We start from the raw sequence: 24,246 nt of genomic DNA, 5'->3' as shown, positions 1-24,246 counted from the left end.
AAGAAGTTGCCTTCTAGATGCACTCCATCATTGATCATAATAAACCCCAAATAAAACAAACTGAAAAGAAATAAATTCACTTTGACATAAATATTTTGTAGCTCAGGTGATGAATGTTTGACTTGTTATTTGTCTCCTTTTTCAAAGTATTACATAATGCGCCACTTAGCGAGAAATACCATAGTAACGAAAGAGAAAGTGAAGCTCTTCGAGTGAATTGCTGCACAAGTTTGTCACTTGACATGGTCTGTGCAATGTAGCGTAACAAACTTTTGGTATCTAGTTTAGTCAGGAGAAAGAAGCTATATCTTTCAAATCATGAAGTCTAAAAAAGATAGAATTATTTTTAAGCCAGTCGACAAAAATCTAATATGAATTGAGATGTTACTGTAGTTAACGTGCCTATTTTGTGATTACCGATAGTCGGTATGGTACGGTATGTTGTTTTACACTAGCCTTGTATGTTGAACATGAAGAGATTACAACAAAGTTCAGTCGGTATAATGTTGATTTTAAAAGTTGGATAAAACCAAGGTTTCTATTCTTTCGGATACGTTTTCAGATGCAAAACGTGAGTCACCATGAAAGTCAGCATTTTTCGGTGAAACAGAATAGGCCTATAGCCTAAGCTAGGCCTACCGTACTAAGCTCAAGCTTCATTAAAACTTTAATATTTCCGATTGCAAATTTTTACTTTTAGGTACCAATTTTCGTGGCTGTAGCCACCAGGTTACTTATGTTTTATTTTATATAATCTACATTAATGACTTATATTGAATGTTTTGCAAACTTTTACATTCCCAATGGCCAATATAAAACGGGCTGCAGCAAGCTATATAGCCTAAAACTATAGATTACCGTACCCCAACTGAAAGCTATAGTCAGTGGCGTAGCATAACTCATTTGATTGGGAGGTACTTCAGAAGTACATTGGCCTACAGGCCTATTTAACCTGACATGAAAGTTTAGTCACAGGCAATTTTTGGTCCATGACACTCCAAACTTTACTCATTATCCATATAACGCATTTGTAAATTGTAATAAACCCTGGCCATTTTTCTAAGGTAGGTAGCCTTTTTGCAACAATACTGGGCTGTATTTTTAATTTTACAATAACTAATAGTAAGATACGCATAAGGCGCAACACAAAAAGACTCATACCAGACAGAAATGCAAATGTGAAATTCGGCCATGGATTCTTGATTTTCCTGAATTCAGCAAACGAGTTTCGAAAGATGAATTACTGTAGCCTGCATTGAAATCAGGCTGCAGTACAATATAGGCTAGTCACGAAGATGGAGTAGGCTACTGAGCATTCCACTCGCCAGTAGGATAATATAACCTATGTCAAAAACCTTAGAAAAACTTTTTAAAGCGGTGGCGCATGCGCCACAAAGACATTTTCAATGGTGGGGCAAGGTTAAAAATAAAATTCCATTGAGGTAAGGTAGGCTACGTTAGAATCATAGTAGCCTAACCGCTTTTTACTCCACAGCAGAGGTGTGCAGGAGCCGGAGATTTGGAGTATTTAGGAGCGGAGTGGAGCCGGAGTGTAAAATTCTTGGCATAGACAGGAGCCGGATTGCAGCTGGAGTCTGATTTTTTTCCACTTGATACTTTTAACATGCAACTATTTAGGCCTACGATGTAGCCTAGGTACTTAGCGCAGTTGTTATTTTTGTGTAGCCTACTTATATGGTTTTATTTTTCATTCAAAAATATGTTTTTCTTTTTATGGCAAGAGATAGGAAAGGTATAGGCTATAAGTGTCATACGGTAGGTAGAAGGCTACAAAAATGTGGATTATGGTTTAGTTTTGCGTTTAGAGTCGGATTGGAGTTTGGAGTCAATATTTTAAGAATATTTAAAGCAGGAATGAATTTGAAGTCGCAGATTTTCGGGGTCAGAATCAGGGGCGGATCCAGAGGGGGGCGATTGGGGCGATCGCCCCCCCTAAAACCCAAGAAAGTAGCTTTATTCTTCATTTATATGTATACGATTTGGAAAACAACATATCGAAAGCAATGCTGAATAAGTCTTTCGCCATGTTCAAAGATTAGGTTAGGCTAGGGTAGGCTACAATAATAACATAGTGTAAGGCTATTATTTCGTCGCAGAGTCTAATTACCGAACGAAATTACTAAAATTTTAAAAGTTTCTAAACTTTTTGCCGGCACTGTAGAGCATAGCGATAAATCCCTTAGCCTAGATAAGTTGGTTGACAGAGCAAGTTATTGGCAACTTTGACGGTCAGACGTGGAACTAAAACCATTGAAATTCTACCTTGAAATTGCATCTAGAAACAGCAAAGCTCAATTTTTTTCAATGAGACTTCAGCATCTTGACACCTAACATCATTGCTACCACGAAATTGCTTAAGTAGGCCTACCGACCCGATAGCATTGACAAAAGTCATTTGCAATGCCTACAACGGCTTGTTACCTCATATATATAGTGTGGAATCTGCTCTAGGTTTAGAGATCCAACTATGGAAGGAGAAGTGGGAAAACAAAACTGTTCCGGCGACTGCTGCAGTCTTACCGATGACTGCGGAAGAAGCTTTACAATTGTGTGATGAAAATGTGTACACAATCGTAGACTCTCTTCTAAAAATACTATTAACCTTGCCAGTCAGCGTAGCATCAGCCGAAAGAAGCTTTTCATCTCTTCGGTCGTTGAAAACCTGGCTGAGGAACAACATCGGCGAGGAAAGACTGAATGGATTGGCCTTACTATACCAGCATCGGGACATTTTAATTGACACAGACTCCGTGATAAGTCGATTAGCCACTGTAGAAACCGTAGACTTGACTTAGTGTTGTAGTCAAAGGTACGACACCTGTTAGTATTACCCGTACCGGCAAAGTAGCTTTTTATTTTCGTTTTATTTGTGAAGTCCACAGAAATAGTTGTTTCTGTTATTGTTAGTTTTTTTTTTGTCTGGTGCAGCGACCGTGCATGACACGTTTTAAGGAGGACTATATCTTTTGGTCGTCATTTAATTATGTTTAACTGCCATTCTATTGTACAAATTGTAGTGTTTTGCTGGTCCAAAATAAAAATTTACAATCGATACCTAGCCTATAGTGGCGATTCTACGGGGTGGAGCATGACCCAGTGTTTTGACCTGGCCCCCACTTTTGTTACTCATTATGTTGAGTGTATGCATAACCTTTCCTCATTGCTCTTTATAACAATTCAAAACTTGTCAGAGGAATAAAACCTCAAAATAATAACTTCAATGTTTGTATCAATATTGGGAAAACAGAATTACCTGTTATTATCTTTCCGAGGTCAATTTTTAAATTGCCGTAAAACAATCAAGAGCAGTGGCGTGCCAAGGAGGGGGGGGGTGGGGGTTACAACCCCCCCTTTGGCACGCGTGTGACGTCACGATAATGAGAATGATGCTTTCAGTCTAAAAAAAATTGCCTAATTTTATACAAACTGCATTAAAAGAGCGAGTTTTTCCAACACCAAACATTCAAACATCTCAGCCAGGAATTAGCAACAAGAAAACATAGAGACTTATAGCTTTATTTCTGAAAAATGCCGAAGAAAATATGATCTTATCCTTTCGCTATGCCACCGGACAACACCATTTTACAGGAATATTCATACCCACATTTTTGTTGAAAGTGCTCTCAGAATGCACCAAATTCAATGTAATTTTTCAAAATTTTCTGGGGGAGGACCCCCAGACCCCCCGCCGCTAGGTCGTCAAACCCTCCCCCCTTTCAAAATTCCTGGCTACGCTACTGATCAAGAGTGCAACCTTCAGTCTCAACTATAAATGCGGCTAGGTTGCTCAGGCTTCAACTTGACATGGCAAAGGCATATCAGCTCTTCATCCCTCCCTTTGTTAAACAACAGCATTGTTGAAGATTTTTTAAGTGATAGAATTTCAATTTCTCATACTTTGTGTTCGAAATGCTTTCAACGCATCACATTCGATCTAAATTTTCTAGGGGAGACCCCTGTCGTTGTTTGTGCCTGGCTGATCACTTGTCTGAATGTCAATGACATCGCCCCCCCTAACGTGAATACCTGGATCCGCCCCTGGTCAGAATGAAGCAGGAGTCCAGGAAACCTGACTCCGTACACCACACCTCTGCTCTGCGGCAGAAACAAATCTGGCTTAAGGTTAACAAATGTAGGCTTGTAATTATACTGATGATTAGAGCTGTAAGACTGTTCAGTAAATCTCATCGAGGTTATATCTTTTGTTTGATTTGCTTAAACTTTTTTGGTTTCACGAGCAATGTAGGCTATGGGCTGTGAATGCAATGTCCACAAATAACCACACGTGGTGTAGGTCGGTCCTTCCTGCAGAGTAGCCTACAAAAAGAATTTTCTTAGAAGTTACGATAAGATTTCATCACGCAATACATGTACGATGGTAATTTACTTTTCCTCTGCTCCAGAACAAAGTAGTTCAAGTTAAAGCGAGTACGGTAGTCCCACTGTAGGCTACGTGAAAATTGTAGCCTATTTAAACGGGTAGTTTGCCTGAGTTGGTGGCAGCCTAGTTTTGCTTCATACAGCCAAACTTGGTTTACGAACAACAAAACCGTACGGTAGCTTATTAAATAAGGCAAAAAAATTCAATACGATGCAGCTAGACATTTTTTACTTGAATCCCGTCCCACAAAATTTATTGGCTATAGCTTAAGTAATTGCTGTTAGAACAAAAAATTATGTTATTTTTATCCTCGATGTAGACAAAATGATTAGGTTTATAATTTGCGCTAATGAGTGATAAAGAAAAATAAATAACACCTCGCACAAGAAAGCCATTATGGCAATAAAACGATAGGCTACAAAAGTTCAGGTACTCCCCCTCCACAGCATAGGCGTAGCCAGGGGGGCGAAAGGGGCCATGCCCCCCCCAAACTTTCAAAGTTTAGATTCCGAAGTTGAACCCTTTGTTGGAAATATAGTATAATTTGTATAAATTTATATCGTTTTCCAAGACATCTGGCTATTAACACACCCAAGGACTTGTTTTAGACACACAGAAAAGACACCAATAAATTTTGCAAATCGTAAATCGTGCAAAGTTTACGCGATTTACGCTTCTTTTAACTAATCTGTGGAAGCAATTTCAGAATCGCTTACTCTGTTGGGTTTTTGTGTAGCTGAGTTTTTTGTGTTCTCTGATTTTAGCCGCAGTTTTTGCCCGTTCGTGTGTAACAGCTACCTTTAATAAGTTAATAGCTGTTTATCTGCTAATAAATTTCATACAAACATTACCCTGAAAGTGTTTCCAGAAAGCGCTATAATCCATTATTTGAGTGTAATTTTGCAAAAAAAATTCTGGGGGAGCATGCCCCCAGACCCCCTAGAATACGCGTACCTTCGGCACGTTCTAACCCCCCACCAGCTTTATTGCTTCCCTTGCTTAACCCACCAGGATACGCCACTGCACATCAGGTGGCGATGTCTTAAATCAAACACTTTGTCGTTCTCTTCAATTCATCAAATATTTGGCTCCCCCAAATTTTTTTTTCTGGCTACGCCACTGCCCTACAGTGGCGTAGCCAGGCCAAAATTTTAAGGGGGGGGGCCAAAATTTTTGACTACATGTTTTGCCTATTTCGACAAAAAATTCTGAATTGGCAAACTAATTCATTCATTTGAAAGATATGTATAGCTAGTTTTCGTCAATATAAAATTCACTTTTCCATACCTTTTTTTAACCAAAACATAATAAATATTTATAACATTTTTAGCAAATACCACCACAATTAAAAGTTCATTGATTGCTTCCGCCAACTAGGCCACCAGCCTAACAACTTGATTGATCTTCTCCTCATTAATTTTTCACTATGGCAATGAAGCACATACTAGTTCGAGAGGAGATCAGAAGTCATCGCTGAGCCGTATTTTTGACTCGTTTTTTGCACTAAAAAGATCTTTCAGTCTCAACACTCGTTACGGCTAACGCCACGATGAAATGAACTGCGAATGCATGTTTGTTTACCACTCAGGTTACCTGCCATCAGTGGCGTAGCCAAGGGGGGGGGGGTTTTGTTTACAACTCCCTCCTTTGGCACGCGTGTGACGTCACGATATTGAGAATGATGCTTTCAGTCTAAAAAAAAATTGCCTAATTTTATACAAAACTGCATTAAAAGAGCGAGTTTTGCCAATACCAAACATCTCAGCCAGGAATTAGCAACAAGAAAACATAGAGACTTAGCTTTATTTCCGAAAAATGCCGAAGAAAACATGATTTTATCCTTTTGCTATGCCACCGGACAACACCATTTTACAGGAATATTCATACCCACATTTTTGTTGAAAATGCTCTCAGAATGCACCAAATTCAAAGTAATTTTTCAAAATTTTCTGGGGGAGGCCCCCCAGACCCCCCGCCACTGGGTCGTCAAAACCCCCACCTTTCAAAATTCCTGGCTACGCCACTGCCTGCCATTGTTGATGTAGGCTGCCATAACCTATAGCCCTACCTGACAATTCTTTGAAAATCCACTCTTATCCTGGAGAGATGGGCTAAAATACTTAATGAAATTGATTTTGCTGAAACGAAATCAAATTTTACTAATCCTGTGAAGGTTTTATGCACTGCTGCTTTTCATGCACCTCAAAACAATGCTGAGTTGTCCCTTGCCAAAAATACCTCACTACTCGCCATCAGGGTTGCCAGATGGCCTTTTTTTAGGCCAAATTCCAGAAAACTGGCCTTTTTAAATTGCAGTTGGCCTAAAAAATTGATGCAAATAAGGCCAGAAAATCCGGCCTTATTTGGCCCTTTTTATGGCTGCAAGTTTTGACCGGTTTAGAAAATATTATTTTAAGCAAAATTCAATTTCAATTGTAATATAAAAGTATCACTTATCATCACTTAGAGCCTGACCTATATTCGTTTTAATTTTAATTAGTGAGTAGAGACATAGGTAGAGAGTAGCGAATGTGTTAGCGGTGGACAGGGCGGTTCTATTCAGTTGTACCCGCCGTAAACCGTAAAGTATACACTTGCCTTGTTTGTTAATGTGATGTGTTTGCATTCCATTTGTGCAATCTTGTCGTATTTTGTTTGCTGCTAAATAATTTCAAAACCGAGTATTAGTTTTAGTTCTTATGACATTTTAAACGTATTGATTTCGTACTGGGTTGGTCTGTGAATAAGTTTATTATAAAAGCCTACGACAACACATTTCACTGATTGTTGAACACTCCACGTTTACTTCTGATCCGGTTTGCAATACTCAAAATGCTACAGAACGACACGGAATCTTTGCATTCGTTTATTTTTGATTTTTTAGATTCGTGGTTTTAAACTTCTATACATCAAATAAGTTTTGATGTGAGTGAAGGCTATATTTTATATTGTTATTGAAAAATTGAATTTTATACATTCTTTAGTTGATACAAACAGTGTTTTATTTTAATAATTCTTCTGTAGTCATGTATAGCACTGAAAATAGTTTCCAATCCTGTAGTTGTAGACATCTCTGGTACATATACTCAATAAGACAAATTCATGCTTATTGCTTAGCTAGATGTTCCGAATAGCACTGTTCATGAATTGAAGTAATAATGGTTTCTAGTTTATCTGCTACTACCAATCAATCAATCAATCAATCAATGTTTTATTTGTCGGTAACAGAAACATAGGTACATGTTTGAAATATGCAATATACACAGTACAAAAGTTACACAAGTTCCCATACCGACAGGGAGACAACGAGACGACCATACGGTCTACTAGTCAATTGCCACCCTACGGAAATTACGATTTTGCCATTTAAAATAAGCTTACAATAGAAAAATAATAATTGAAACGAAAACTACAGTAATTACAGTAAACTACAGTAATTTTTCATTAATCAAATTATGCAAACGAACCGGTCATTATGCTCTGACAGTGCTAAATTATTATCTGTCATATTTGATCGTAAAATGGCATTTTCAAAAAAATATTTCAATTAAGTTGTTAGCGTTTATTTAGCCTTAGAAATAAATAAAAAATTTGGCCTTTTTTTGGCCTTATTTTATAATGGATTTGGCCTTACTATAGCTTGAGTATCTGGCAACCCTGCTCGCCATCCTATTACAGACATGAGACACAAACGACTCGTTAGGTCCGATGACGATCTTTTGCACTATCATATTGCTGACTACCCCGAGAATCTCATTTTGTTTCATTGGGTTTAGCCTTCATACTGAACGTTCCCGGCCATTCGAGCAAAATGTTTTTTAAATCTTCATCTTCGGCGTCAATGCAAAAGCAGTTTGTCCACCGTTGGACCACAGTCTGGTTGGGCTATAGCCTACAATTAGGCAAAACTAAACTTTGCTATGCGAAAATAAACGAAGTTTAACACCAAGCGACATATTTCACTTAGATTCGTCGCAAGGTGTAAATCGCAGAGTTATTAGGCAACGCTGGCAAAGGAATTTAATTTTTTTGGAAAAATGCACTTTTAAGTAAGGTTAGAAGTAAGTGTTGTTCTTTGTTTTTATACGTCATTTGTTTAAATTTTGTGGTTGTAGACCAGGGGTGACGAACCTTTTTGCGGTCGCGGGCCACTTTGTCAGTTACACATGAGTTATCGGGCCACACAACTTAGTGCTTGTCAAAATTCCATGACGTCACAGATTGGAATCGACTAAAAATACAAGATGATGTTGGTGAATAGTGTTTTCACAACTTTACCTTATAGCTTTCCTATTTTCTAACTTTAAACCCTGGAAGTTAGTGTTTAGGGCAAGAAAATAGCAAAGGAAAGGTGTAGCCTACCAGTGAAGGCATAAAACAGCTTTGAGATATCTTTTGTCTTTAATGCATGAGTGATAGTCAAATTGTTTTGCGGGCCGCACAAAATTGTTTGAGGCCCGCGGGCCGCAGGTTTGTCACCTCTGTTGTAGACTTATGTTGTTATAGCTCAAACGAACATTATACATTTTAATGTTTCAGCTTGATTTGAAAGATTTCCAACGTGTGTATTGTGGCTGAGGCTGCTGTTCGTGATTGTCATTAGAAATACAAGATTGCGAAAAAGTGCAGCAAAGCCTTCTGTCCTTGCGCTGTCTTCTCAGTAACTCGAAATGACAACACTCGAACATTCTAATCGTTCTGATCACCATCCAACCTTTGTCAGAATGCAACATCCAGAAACCGCTAAAAATATTCACGTTTTTCTCAATGGGGACCAGTATTCAACAGGACGTAAATTTGTGATCAATCGAAAATACATCAGCAATTTTGATGGATTTCTCAATCAGGTATGCCTGCTTGAGTTTATTTTTATTATCGGGCTGCATAAACTAGCCTTGTTGATATTCCCACAGGCTAATATCAAACTCAGTGTCTCTTAACCTTTTTACTTTCAGGGCGCACCTGTAGACCTATGTAAAGGTGGTCGCGTATCAGGCAAGCGGCAAGCGCGATTTTTTTTAGTGTTTGGGTATTTCTCTTAAATTGCTTGCAAATGTTTATAGCATAGGCTTCATAATTGAATTATCTCCAAAGTACTGTATCCTCATTCCTCAATGAGATAAGCCAAAAAAAAAAAAAAAAGGGTATAAGAAATTAAGTCTTCAATATTGTAACAATTTCAAATTATAAAATTACACAGCACAAGCTTTGATGGAAAAAGCTTTGGCTCTGACCAACAAAATATTACACTAGGCAATTCCTGCCGAAAACGTTTGAATTTAATATGTTATTCTTCTTCTAGTGTATTGTATTTGTTTTGGTAATGCTATTTAATTCTATTAAGTTATTGTCGGTCATCTGCTTATGGTAATGTAAAACGATACTGATCTGCAAGTTGTTAATTTGCCACGTCATGAGTCACAATTACAGCGTGTATTTTATTTAGGTTACTTCCGGGATGAAAGCTCCCTTTGGAGCGATACGTAACGTATATACACCTCAATATGGCCATCGAGTATATGACCTGGATCAACTAAAGAGTGGAATGCAAGTGGTGGCAGGAGGAGTAGAAAAGTTTAGGAAACTCGAGTAAGACTTTTGTTGATAGGCCTACATGTTAGTCCTTTGTTCGGTTACAAAATTCAAGCTGCCACGAATGCTTTTGAATTAAAAAGTATTGAAATACCTACGCTACTACTGCAGACGAAATACATTTTTTTGGGAAGGAGAATCTTTGATTCTTTGTCCTCGGGCTGGGAAAGCTTTATTGAGAGCTTCCTGGCTGTTTTACATACTTGTAGAGGCTTTGAACTACTGACGCTTGCCCAATCACTGACATTGATAGAGTGAAATTTTCGCTTGTTGAGGTGTTGTTGTCTATGAATTGTTTCACCCACTAGATGCCACTGAATGGAGAACAGTCCTTAAATTCAAGCGCACACTCTATCGCTGCTTGATTTTGCGGCTTTTTTGTACACGTAAACCGGCGCTCATATCGATACGGACAATTTTTGCCTTCGAAACCGCGTATTAGTCTTTTTTTACTTTGATTTGACATCAGCGAAAATCCTCATTTGCTCACATAAGGTTTGATTATATTTTACCTTGTGGTTGCCAGCATTAAAACGCTCTAGTCTCATGGAGATCATATTAAATGAAATTCTACTGTACTTTGTCTTCGCAGTCAACCCAGGACAAAAATATGCTTTGTCTTTTAATATATCAACTAGCTGGCGAGCCATAAACTATTGTACAAAGGTTCGTTTTTAATCCCAACGTCATTCATCGCGCTGGAACAATGATCGTAGTCATTAAAACACCTGAATACATTTATTTTAACTTTCTGGAAACGATATTATACAAGCACCCTGCATATTGTTCCTTTAAAACCATAGCAACAGCACAATAGTGTCAAAAGATAAGTTCGTACTTCACTGGATAAAGAGCTGGTGGATGGTAAAAAAGATTACATTTTCCACATTGCCTGATGGAAACTGAAATTTGTGATTCTTAAAGGCTCTACTTTTACAAAATATTGTGCTTAGGAAACGTATTTGCACATTTCATTTACGTTGCATTTGTACTGTTTACTTTTCTTTACATTCACTGGTGGTGTTGACGGGTTCTTTTTGTGGTTGGCGATTGTCGATGCCACTACAGATGCGCGTCTATTGTTAACTTTTTGCAACATGCTTGGACTTGATAGCATTCTTTTTCTTAAACCAATTATGTAAACAAAGGCCAAAGGCTCTTTCGGTTATGTAAATAGTAAATTTTATAAGTTACTACTGGCGATTATGTTACAATTGTGCTCTTTAAAATAGAGAAAAGGATTTTCCATTCTCCATTGGCCTCACAAATAACATAGGCTTTTCTTATCGAAAATTATGAATAGTTTATTGACTACCTTATTTGATGCATACGTTTAAAAAAATTAAGCAAACTAAACATAGAAAACGCTGCTCTCAATATGCTGAGATATTGGCGAATTTAATGCTCAACTTCGATAACTGCGTAACAGCGAAAGCAGGTGATGTAAAGCAGCTGCAAAAATGAATGAAAATTTGTTGAAGATTTTGGTACGATTCTGCATGTGTTATCAAATGGGTGAACATATACAAGCGCGGTCTGTGTTTTGCACCTTGCGATACCCCAGTGAGGTTTCGTAATTTCAATAACCATGATAATGCAACAAACTTTGATCACTTAATATAGAATCGACACAAAGCGTTTGGCCAAAATGTGATATTTGAACCAAACCAGTGTTGCCACGGATAAAGAAATTTCGATTACTATTTCCATTATCGACCTGTTTTTGTCAACAATTTTTATTTAAAAATCGATTGCTATTACATTTATCCTGTTCTGAATTAATAAGCTGAAACAGATCTGGCAAAATCGATTTTTCGTTCCTCAGTGTTTGTCAAGTTGTGTCATAGTATTCAAAGCAATATGTGCAATGTCACAATTTAAGTTTTTTAATAAACTTGTGAACTAAGACGTTTCTTTTTTTTACTCTAAATTACATTTACTAAAATCTGAAAAGCTTTCCACGTATAAACCGCTAGCTTCAAATCTGAAATCAAGAGACTGGAAACATAATATATCAACAAAAGCTGCCGAAAAATATGTTACAGAGTGTGTTTAGTCTTAATTGCACACCATCGACATATCATGATCAGTGATCACATGTCGCCTTTAAAAAGCTAACGCTTTCTGTTTCCTTTTTTATTAACCTTGATATACCGAGAAACACAAATTGTAAGAAATGTATCCTTTTTATACAATATGTAAAGCTTATTGTCTGGCGTGTCTCTTACACTAAATCTTTTAATGGATGAGATGGTTGTGTGACTTGTAGGCCCATGTCCGACATAATATAACAACACATAAGCAGATAAAACAAATTGTCGGTGATAGTAAACAACCCAGGCGGCAAATCAGACATTTTTTACTTTGAAAAAAAAAATGGCTGATTTGTAAAAAATGACTGGTGTGCTGTTTGGAAGGATAAGTGTCTCGTGTCCCAGTGCTTGCAATAGATTTGAACTGCTAATGAAAGTAAAGTCATATTTGTTTAGATACAACGAAATTGGCAAAAGGAAGCAACCAAAGAAAAGAAATTACTTAGATGTAAGTTAGTTTAGGTTTAGGCAAAATGATTTATGTTTGATTTTATGAAACATATGATAAGCGTAATATTTTATTGGTGAATAACTTGTGTGCTGTTTGCCTATTTGAGTATTAACTTTATCTGCAAAGATTTGCTAGGCTATCAAGTTATTACACTTTGCTTGTTGAAAATTGTGTTGAAAATTTTTGGCCATACAATTACAATACATATACAGTAGTACGACTTTCAAATATAGCTAAGACGACCTTTTTTCATTGAAGTCATATAGTATTAAATAATAATAAAATAATATCGGTGTTTTTTCATTGCACCGTATCCATCGTGGATTTGGGTTGCTGACAGCGCTTTACAAAGCAAAAGTATCATAAGCAGATGAAAGTCAAATTAATTGAGCAAAGCATCAAATAACTATTACACAATATTTGTTTTTCCATAAGTCATTGGTATTGAGCTTTAATGCTGAGCAGTAGTTAACGTTGCTAAAGACGTAGCAAACGAAAAAAGTTAATTTTCACTTAACCTATGTGCTTGCTAATTTTCTTCAGTTCACAGTTTTTGACTAAATTTCTTTAATCGTACTTTTTCTACAAGGGTACGTAGGCCAATTTCTTTTATTCTAATTTAACCACCATTACAGTTTTGCTGCTGCTTACGTTGCACTTCCATGAGCCCTTTGCAAAAGCGAAAGGCGGTCAATAAACCACAGCCTGTGATGATTCTTGATTTGAAAAAAACAAACAGCACAACTACAAAAAATGCTTACTCTACAATTCCATATGGCTAGGTGGCTCGAAAGGATTGCATTGCTAGTCTTATCATACCTCCAGACAATAGATCAACTGAAGCTAATAGAGATTTAAATTATTTATCAGAATATGATAATTTGCTGCTTCATAAAAGCAGGAGTTTATTTCAACCCACCATTAACAAATGTTAAATACACAATTACACATCCCTGATGGTATGCTTGGTAAGCTATGACGATTCCACATAGCCTACTTTGAAGAGGCATAAAGCATTTCAAATTTTCCGAATTTCAAACACGAGGGAAATTATTTTAATTTCTATGTCTGAGGTGCAACTCCATGCAAGAGTCTAATTAAATTCTTGTTTGGCTTTGTGTAACTTTGAAAGCTTGGGTTATGCAACAGTTACAAAATGATCATTGTGTGTTAGCATGGACCACACACACGGTTTGTGGTGTCTTGCTGTTTCACCACATACAGAGTGGTACAATGTAATGAAACAATAACGGCACATTCTAATTTTGACTTGTTTCTTTGAGCGGAGCTGTTTCGGCTTTTTGTTTCCACTGCAAATCTATTTTACAAAGAAAGAACTCTCGAAAGATACAATTGTTTCTTTTGCTCCACGATGATTGTCGTTTGTTTGTGTAATTGTATCGCTCGCCTTCACTTTTACAATGACGTGTTGCGTTGGTTACAGCTGTTGTGCTTTATATGTATCAATTTAAGCGAAATGAATGTGTTGATAATTAACTTTTCAAAAATGCAGTGTGTTTTGACTATTTTTTCTTTGTTACAAAATTTGTTGAGATGCGATGATAAACGAATTGAGGAAAGATTTTTTTATACCTTCGGTTAAAAACACAACATTTTACGTTGATTCCCACATGATTCAACATACAGAGTCAAATCAATATGAGCTTAAAAGCTCTAGCAAGGGCGCTGGCGTATCTTTCATTAATAAGCTTACATTAATTGACAATTTCCTTAAAAAAAAATATATATCAATTAATCATAAAGTCTAAAATTGAAACACGTTTTTGTGTTTTAATTATGGCCTGCCTTTATTATATACTGTGTACTGTGTAGACTACATCGAAGTCTGAAAATCTACAATTAGACTGTAAAATTGAAATAGGGAAGATCTAAGAATTTTCCCTTTAAAGTGTCTAAATTACCATTATTCGGCGTTTTCTTCGAAGTAGACACTTCTGATAATTTAGTCCACGCGATGAGCTTCCAAAATACAAAGAAGTGTGAGTAACTACTGGTCAAGGCACGCGTGCACTACCATTTAAGTGTGTTCTAGTGTCCACTCAATCACTCAATACCAAGGGTTGTCCTTTGTCGTCCTATCATGCTTGAGTTTGCTTTTTTTTGACTTTTTCAACAAACGAATTTTACTGTTCCAGATATTTGTTTTTTTTTTAAACTTCTTCAGTTTATGCAATTAAGTTTTGACTCGTACATCTTTTTTATATATATCTGATTGAAACAATTTAACTTTATCACCACTGCCCACTTCGTTGGATAACATTTTAACAAGAAAATCACCTGGTTTTGAAAGCTTGTTGCTTTCTTTGCACATGCTGTAGAATTTACCGTTTTTCACATGATTACAGCAAACCAGCAACTGAGATTCTTCGCTTCTACGCTGATAAAATTAAAACTAAAATGATGAAAGTGATGAAACAATTCGTTTTATTTTTGTATTTCAGATCAAACTTCGTAACTCCAGAATAAACGTTTCCGCAAGATGGCGTAAACACACCAAAGGTCCTTGTCAGATTTAGTAAGTGTCTGAAAGAATTGTGTCTTTGGCAAAACACTTCAAGGCATGCCTGAAGGTGGACACGAAGATTGGCTTCCTTGCCTTCCCGTCCACTTCAACCACCAGGTGTAAGCCTGGATACAAAAAAAAATGACATTTAACTTTACGGTTTTGAATCCTATCAAATTAAGTCGTTGAAAATTCTGAATTATACGGTTGTCATTAACTCGAAAATAACTTGACATTTTAAGACAAGTAAACTAATAGTCTATTAAGTTTGGCATATTTGGCTTAGCTGATATCTAAACTATACCTTTTTTTAATATTAGTGTTTATGGAAATGGTGATATCAACGCTCCTGCCGTGCGAACGCTTATTATACCAAGACTCATGCAAACGTGGGACCTTGTTCTTCGGGAGATTACCGAAAAAATTAGTCTGAGAACCGGTCAAGCAGTAAGAAAGTATGTCTTTAAGGACCTATTTTTACTACGAGACATTGTTTGGTAACAATTGTGAATCTCACCCAGAATCTTACAGTTTTTTTATTCAATGACGTTTCATCTGCTTTTTTTTATCGAGATTTATTTTTTCATACAAAGCTTTACCGTATAATCATCATCATGTTGAATTTTTAATGATTTTAGTTTAAATTTACTTTCAATATGTGTCAGTCATTTGATGGAACTGTATCACAGATTGGTACTTCAATTTTTTCTGCACTCACGTTATATGATAGAATGCATTACCTTCGCTTTTATCGTCCCTATTTTCTTCAAGAAATAGTGAAGTAAAACTTGATGATGAGATATAAAACCAAACTGAGATGATCTTTTCAGCAGAATTGATCTTTTGGTAAAACAAAACAATGCTGTCGTCGTCGTTGTGTGAACCTCTGGGCCGAGGGTCTATCATTTTACCACCCCAGATAACGCCGTGTGAGGATAGTAATATTGTAAACTACCAAAGACGAAGCGTTTTCATCAATAAGTTCCTTCAATCGGGCGTGATTTGCATTAAGCACAGCTGGCAAAGGATAGTCATTGTAATTCCCTGGCGAGATTTCATTGTTGCATCCCAGACAGCAAATCATTCGTTTTTAACATTGATTCAACGTCTGCAGACGTAAATGTATAATGTATGTAAATCAAATGCAAAAAACAGCTGTTTTGCTGTCTGGATTCTTTGTTCTTTGCAAACGTTTCGATACTCTCATCGTTTCAGCGTAATTTTCCGTTTTTGCATGTATTCAGTGGCTAACAATGTAATAACGACGAAAAAGTAAACTTTTGCGAGCTGAGATTGCAAACTGGAGTAGTGCGCCCCAGACAGCGAATTCCATCATCTTTACATTGCATATCGTAAAAAAAATTGTAAGAAAAGGCAGATTCAACGTCTGCAGGCGTTGAATCAATGTAAAAAACGACTGATTTGCTGTCTGAGTAGGTTGAATGCGTCTTTACCTAATTAAATTCTTAGTAATCAAACTAATCTTCTTACGTATGAGGCGGTAGCAGTCACATTATTTCATCCAGGCACTACCAGCTCAGTGGTCGAGTGGTTTCGCCTTCGACTGTGGTGCTGGTAGATCTGAGATCGATTCCAGGTCGGGTCAAACCGAAGACTTTAAAAACGGTACCGATTGTGTTCTATCCTGCATAGCGCAGTGAGAATGAGTCGGGTAATAATGTGATAACATCGTAAACCTGATATAAAAATAAACATGAGCCCTGTCGCTAAAAGACCTTAGCTGTTGTAGAGCGACAATAAATAAAACCATAACATTATTATTATCATCCAGGCACTGCAGCCATTGGACTGTGTTGCTATCAAGCTCTGTAAGGTTGGCATTACTATTTTGAGGTCTGTAAATCATGCAGTGATGAATGATGTGTTGTGCGATTTGGGAGGCTGATCCACATACACATCATGAAGACGACTCGACAACACCCCACTGGAAAATATCAAGGATGTTACCCTCAAATGACACCATGAAGATGATCACCAGTTGTCATCGCCCAACTCCCACTGATCCCTGGTAGCATGTGCAGTTGTGCACTGCAACACCAGACTGGAGCAGCATAATTGGCTGTGTAAGAGTACTTGTACTAAGTGTTGCAGTGCAAGCACCCCATGAATCATTCCACTAATTATTATAGAATGCTAAGATTTTTCATAACAAAACTGACTGAGTGTTGTCTCTGACCAAATGCCTTTCACTCAGCTGCTGTCGTTTCACAGACTATACGATATGGATTTTCGGTTGATACTTAATCCTGCGCAATTGGAAAGTGGTCATTATTACATCGCGGTGGGCACTGAAAGACTAAAAAAGTATCCGTATGGCGAACTACACAAAATGCAATCTCCGTTGCCACGAAAATCGTGAGTATACTTGGTTAGTGAAGCAATTTTCACGTTCAATTTATGCATTGTCGAGAGTAGCAACAAACAGAACATTGCCACTAGCTTAGTGACACTTCTGTAAGCGCATGGCATTAGCAATGGCAACCTGCAAAACAAGCTTTCGTCTTGCTCTTGCACAAGCAGCACTCCTTCGGGAATGATCAGCAACAAAGATATTGCACAGAGTTTTATTCGGTTATTTTCACAAGCGCTAGAAACTTTTTCTGCAGCATTAGTCCAGTTATCTTCTGAGGTTATAGTTAATGGCGCACATTTTTTATGACTTGTTTAACACAATGTCTGATGAGTGATGGACACATATAGATGTAAGCTTTTGTCTCGCCTTCGAGTCAAACAGCAGCTGTTTTCATTCTAAACCACCGGTTGTGCTTGATTTCTGACCAATCAATCTAGATTCTACGAGATTAATTGTGATTAATCGGGATTTTTTTTTCAAATCGTGACTGGCCACAGAGAATTGCTTCATTTTTTAACAGCAGCAGGCTACAGACTCAGTAGGAAGTATAATTAACGTTAGATCAACAATACTGTGAGATGGTCACCACTGCGGTATTTACATCCATGATGTAGCTGAACGCTTGTGCAACGTGTAATAAAATCTTTGTTGGTCGGTGATGCCATCGCCAATCACTATATAGTTAAAGCGGCCACTATCATTGTTTTAAAGTGCCCCTGACAGGTGGGATCCAAGTATAGTAACTTTTTAAAGCATTTCCTAGCGCAGAATTACACTTAGCGAACTTTTTAATCTTAACCTCGTAGCTCGACTGGTTAGGGCGTAATTTAATCAAACGACTGCTCCGCAGCGCCACCACAGGCGAAACTCTATATTTCACTGCTCTGGGACGACTTTGGTGGTATTACGTCATCCTAAGTGGACGTTGTTAGCAACGGATGAAACCAACGCTTCCTAGATGTAATTGGTGGATCACAGTTTGGTCGGAGTTGGTACAAGCGGTTGCTTTTTTCGAAGATTTATTGTTTTTTGCAGTTTAATAAAACTGTACTGGATACGTTCCTACAAAACCTAAAGTATACTTTAAGTGAAAAATGAAGAAATCGTACGAATCATCATTCATATTTAATTCATCATCAGTATTCAAAAATAAATAAAAGTTCTTTCTCTCTCTCATAATGTGCCTTCAGTTGGCCATTGAAATCCTGTGTAACGGCCATCTGGATCTGGAAAATTGTTTCGGATTCGCCAAACAATGCATGACGGCATCACAATCCCATTGTTGCTTCCGAGAGCATCACCTTGTAGTATACACTCCAACTCATGCCTGTAGGCATTTTTACTTTAGTGGTATTAACAAAATCATCTTCAGGGAAGTGAACATATACGACTAGTTTTGTATGGCCCATCCCACTTTCGAACACTTGAAGAAAACTTTGATCATTTTCTTCTCAGTATCTTGTTTTGTGGGAAAGTGGGAAAAGAAAGCACACGGTCTTTGTCACTGACAATGTCACATAAACAGCAATTTGTAGGCATTGCCTCAACCATAAATCAAAGATGCTGTTTGTGAAATACCGTTGTTACACTGCAAATGGCTATAGCCAGATTAGGACAAATAAAAAAGTATGAAAGTTGTAGCCCTATGAAACTGCAATTTCAATTGAATTGAGATGCTGTTTGATAAAAGTAAACTCAACCTATTTGATCGAAACCTGATAGTAATAATAAGTTCACTTTTTCATTTCGGTAATTCTTAATTTGCGCATGCTTTAGATCAACAGAGCCCCACACATTCACGCTTTGCAGTAGCCGTACCATACTTTACCAAGTCATCACAGAGAAAGAATGTATCCTTCCCGCTTACTGTGACGTCACAGAGGTGTTGCCGTTTTTATTTTCGCAATTGAATGAGTGCCAGATTCGCCGATGTCAACGAAAGTTTGCAAGCGTGTAACTTAGTAGCCTGTTGATATTTTTTACGATTTGCTGGTCAGAAAAGTTTGTTAGTGTCATCTTTTTGGTATCTTAGATAAATTTAGCGAATTTATTTTCCTGTCAGAGGCACTTTAAGAAAGACGAGCTTGTTGGAATGTTCTCGTCCTGCATTTTTCTTTACACAGCGCGAACTACGAAGCAATCATTGCGTTTTTTTGTTTTTTTTGGAAATCCAAACAAGATGCTTTTTACTTCCTTCCTTCTTGATTTTGTGAATTCTAGTGGTAGTCGTAGTTCTGACTTATGGCCCAGAAGCGCTGTGCACAGCCATGTCAATACAACACTCTCTAAAGTTACCCATGATGGCTGAGGATAGCAGCATCCATAGATGTGTTCAATTACAGTAGAGCCGCGGATGTTTGCCAAGCGCAATATCTACTCGGCACTGTCGACTGCAAAAGTATTTAAATCTCCTGTCCGTTTTTGGAAAAAGTCAATAACTGTTTGGTTACTTTGAACGTTTCTTTTTGCCTGTTTTTTTTTTAATATTAAAGTATATTTGTTCAGAAGTCGTCAACCATTACCGCCTATTCAAAAAACATCAAAGTCAAAAACCCAAGGAGAAAGCTACACGAAAATGGTAAGATTAGGTAACTTCACTTTGACCTTATGCTAGAAGACGTCAAACTGCGGCTTTTCCATCCTTCTGTTTTTACCCCATCTACATGTCGAGTTTCTATTGTAGGATGAATGGCAATGTGAATGAATAACGTACTTAGTTTCATTTCATCGTTTAAATAATGCACTCGATTAACAAGGCACAATACAGTAAAAATGCTGTAGGCTATTTTCAAAAGTTCTTGTACCCTATACCTTGTTTATACTTTGTTGAACAGTTTGCACAAAAGAAGAGGCAAAAAGAGCAGGAAGAAGAGACAATTGTTATGAAGGCCAGTGCAGCCACCGGGTATCGTCCCATCAAGATGAAAACCAACCGATCTCAAAAGTCTCCAGGTTGGCTGTGATTTGAAAGCATTGCATGCATTAAGATCAACACGTGACCTATTCGGCAGAGAAAATTTACATTCGCGTTTCGACGTAGATTCTTGTATTTTTTCAAGTTTATTTTATATAGCTTGTCTGATTTTAGTGCAATATATCAAGATGTTGCGACCGTGCCACATCCTTGTAGGCATACAGTATTTAGTAATTTAGACATCGATAAGCATGACCAAAGACGACTGAGAATATCGGGTTATTAGATTAAGCACGTCACGAACAGTATTAACTGTGTCAACAGTTTTAGATAAAATTGCTTGACTCTTGGACCATAGTTCAGCAAAGTATGTCACTTCCTCTCTCCTATTACTGTCTCATACCGCTGTAGCGACCCAAAAAAATTATTACAAATTCATTTTTACAATAATTGTAATCCTGAGACAAAATTCTTAAATGTCGGATTAAAACTTTAACTCGAATTCAATGCACTGCACACTAGGACCACCTAAACACGAAGGAGAATCGGTGTTCCATGCAAAACCAGTAAAAGTGAAGCGAGTCGGTGGTCGAGAAGCAACAGCAACGTCAGATGTTCATCCATCTTCAGAGGAAAATGATGGAGTATTCAGGGTGACTTCAAGCCATATCAAAGCTGATGAAGTAGAAGAAGACGAAGAAACCAAACTAGATCTTCCAATAGACCAGGTTAGAGATAATGAATAATCACTTGTTGTCATTGTTCAGCTACACCCAACACTTGTCGTGCCAACAGAATTTTGTTGAAACACAATGCGATCTAACTAGGAGACATTAAGTTTTGTCACAACAACTGACATCGTCGGAAAATCGGAATTGAGGATTAAGACACTCAAAATGCAAGTGGATTGGTGATAGCCTCTTTCTTACAATGGAGGAAGAGAAATTCATGTATGAAATGTAATTTGAATGTAATGGGCTCCCATTTACAGTGCTATAGCATTGCATTTACTGTATATAAGCATTATAGCAGTGTGTTTTGTGAACACTGAGTTCACAAACTCAGTGTTTAGACATAAAAACATTGATGTTATCCTTCGTTTAACTTCAACCAACGATTCCACCACTGCGCTGTCCTTTCTTAAAACCTCCAGAAGCTGAGTGTCTACTATAAGGGAGGTGCATTGACAGTTATTTTTTAAATTTAAACTTTTTTCTGTTGAAGCGGCCTGCAGACGAAGTGGAGGAAGAACACCTTCCTTCGGATCAGAAGATTTCTGATGATGACGTCTCCGAACGTCAGGTGAGATTTTGTTATGTATCCTTGCATTATATAAGGAGGTTCAAAGTAAGAAAAAGACGAATGTTTAACAAAGACACTGGCATGTAAGCAAAGTGACACCAGAGTTGTGGTAATGAGTAAAAATAATAGTGATGCAGGCTTGATGTTGAGTCGGTCCACAACAGCTGAGTATTTTTAATGATGGTATGTTTTTGATGTGGTATTTTATCCACACTATTACATCATAATCTATACCTGCTTGAGCTGCCTTTACTCAACCGTTACCACTTTTTGTGTGTTGGACAACGTACGACTTGGAATCGAATCCAGGCTTTCCGGATGCAGTGGTGCAAACACGAACCAGTGGTGCGCGAAAGAGATAGCCTAGAACAGTGATTCCCAACCGCGGCTCTTAGAGCCGCATGCGGCTCCAAGCTAGCCTTCTTGCGGCTCTCATTGACCCCTGAAAATCCGGCAAAAAATATAAAAAATCTATTTGTAATAATTAGGGCAATTATTTTTTGACTTGTCAAAATTGTTTACGAAGTCAAAATTGTTAACAAACTGCATTGTCGTGGTGTCGTAGAGGTTGCACTGTCAGTGAACTTTTCATCTTACACCTTGTGCCTTCTTTATACTGTTGTGAATGGCCCATTATCTACTTACTGTGAATCATAAACCAAACCATCTAGGCCCTAGAACAAATAATAGCAACTTCTTTTTAATACGTAATTTTAAGTAGACCTACTGGTAAATCAAATCCATCAAGCGTCTACAACTACAGAGTGATTAGCAATCAGAGGGAATGTTATTCACTGAGCAGCACAATCGCAGTAAGGAAATCTAAAGTTAGTTACGTGTGTCCTTATGTCGATGTTAAACAAAACAATAGGCTATCCTCTGCCCTAGAGGTTTATGAGAATAAGAAGAAGAATAAATAAAAACAGAAAATCAATGTAACACAACAATTACCACCTTGGAAAAGTCTGGAATTTTTGTTGCAATTTCTCTTCAATGTTTGCAGAAGTTAACTGACGGTGAAAGCGAAGTCATCGATCCAGATTTGCCTTCAAGTGAACGGTCTCTTGTAAAAAGCACGGTTGATCAACATTTGGACTCTGTAGAAGATACTAGTGCAAAAGAACCGCTAACGACGGATCTGGAAGAAGGTAGGCTACGTAGGCTACTGCCTTTGGTCTGAATGCCACATATAAACAATGTTTTCACCGTGTCACACAAAACTACAGGAAACTAAATAACTTACTGTAGGTTTTGCTACGCAGGTTGTAAACTCCAGGTTGAAAGAGTTTTTTACCAGAGAAAGCAACATAGTTATTATTTATGCTGTGAGCGCAACCGATTGTAGCAACGCTTTCAAATATAGGTCGCTCTCTTTTTAGGCATGTTGTTAATATAGAGATAGATGACTGACTGCATACTTTTTTGTTACCAGTACAGTAAAATATTTACAATACATAACTTTGTTTATTTCCCATTCTCCTTTAATCAAATGCGTGATTGATCATACCATTTAACACTGTCCCGTAATTTTGTTCCTACTTTCAACCATTCACATATAAACCACCTGCTTATCAATTTGATATGCTGCAGACGTCATAAAAGTAGCCGTTCCGTTATTCTCAGTTTCTAAGAAAGCGATGCCTTTGCACATACCTTCAGCGTATTCTTACTCTTCTAACAACACCCCAAGCTGTAATCGGACTAACCCATCCCCAAATGAATCATTTTCGACCCAATTTTCAGCTTCCACAGAAAACGCGACGTCGAATGCATCAGAAATGGAAAATCAAAACGATACTCAATCCACTGCTTCTACCTCAACCCCAACGTCGGAAAAGGTGTCAGTAAGTGAACCACTCATGCCTAAACTTGTGCTTCAACATTATTTCGTTCAAACTCACGACAGAAAGCATGTTGTTTCTTATCTTGCCTCATCTTCATCCAGCCGTAGTGTTGCACAAACTCTCCAGCATCACGTGCAGTAGCCTACGTTCAATGCTCGTAAATGTAACTGTGGCGTTTTGAGTTTTGATAGATGCGACTATCTTCAAATTTTGTAAAAGTGTTTAATCACCTTTGGACCTGGATATAAACCTTAACTTATTAAACTGGGTATTGAACAGCTGAACACACGCTATGAAAGCTGTAGCTTGTTTACAATATACAGCAAATGGCATTTGCAAATTCAAGCAACGTGCATGTGTGCAATGGTTTGTTGAATTGTTTTGTTATTGGTTGCATTGTTCACCTTACTTCACTTCATTCCTCAGCCTATCTTTTTGTTGTTGAAGCATTTTTTGTTCTTTTGTGTTTTGTTTCTATTTAACAATTATTTTTGAAAGACAACCAGTAACTTTCCTTTACGTGAAGTAGTTATGCTAGCAACTTCTTAAAATTAGCCCAGTGAAGCAAACGTTAATATGCAGCACTTAGCTGCCTTGTAAAGCGCTGAGCATCGCATATCTGCGGTATACAATACATGCAACGCTATCTAAAAACGTTGTATATTTGAAGCTAGGTCTTCATGTCATTAACTGACTGGTGCCGTAGTTAGAATGTTTTAACATAAGTCGTGTGAACCATTCTTCTCCATT

At 37.5% G+C, this 24,246-nt stretch overlaps 1 protein-coding gene across 3 annotated transcripts in view; it reads left to right on the top strand.

Annotated features, from left to right (window-relative positions):
• Positions 1-242: 242 nt before the first annotated feature.
• LOC145779429 (uncharacterized) overlaps positions 243-24,246 on the top strand; it is a 35,489-nt gene continuing 11,485 nt past the window's right edge. For 2 of the 3 annotated variants that reach the window (XM_082591016.1, XM_082591018.1), the window contains exons 1-13: positions 243-571; positions 8,942-9,249; positions 9,849-9,991; positions 12,484-12,535; positions 15,001-15,074; positions 15,383-15,517; positions 17,295-17,438; positions 19,942-20,014; positions 20,271-20,388; positions 20,873-21,078; positions 21,575-21,652; positions 22,656-22,800; positions 23,396-23,496. In XM_082591016.1, coding sequence (XP_082447142.1) covers positions 9,073-9,249; positions 9,849-9,991; positions 12,484-12,535; positions 15,001-15,074; positions 15,383-15,517; positions 17,295-17,438; positions 19,942-20,014; positions 20,271-20,388; positions 20,873-21,078; positions 21,575-21,652; positions 22,656-22,800; positions 23,396-23,496 — 1,446 coding nt within the window. In that variant the 5' untranslated portion in view covers positions 243-571; positions 8,942-9,072. The remainder of the gene's footprint in view (positions 572-8,941; positions 9,250-9,848; positions 9,992-12,483; positions 12,536-15,000; positions 15,075-15,382; positions 15,518-17,294; positions 17,439-19,941; positions 20,015-20,270; positions 20,389-20,872; positions 21,079-21,574; positions 21,653-22,655; positions 22,801-23,395; positions 23,497-24,246) is intronic. The other variant, XM_082591017.1, reaches the window with a different exon arrangement.

Source organism: Aplidium turbinatum, chromosome 11, assembly GCF_918807975.1.
Source record: "Aplidium turbinatum chromosome 11, kaAplTurb1.1, whole genome shotgun sequence".
Taxonomy (NCBI): domain Eukaryota; kingdom Metazoa; phylum Chordata; class Ascidiacea; order Aplousobranchia; family Polyclinidae; genus Aplidium; species Aplidium turbinatum.
Note: the sequence above shows the minus strand (reverse complement) of the source record. Positions and strands in the feature narration are given on the sequence as shown.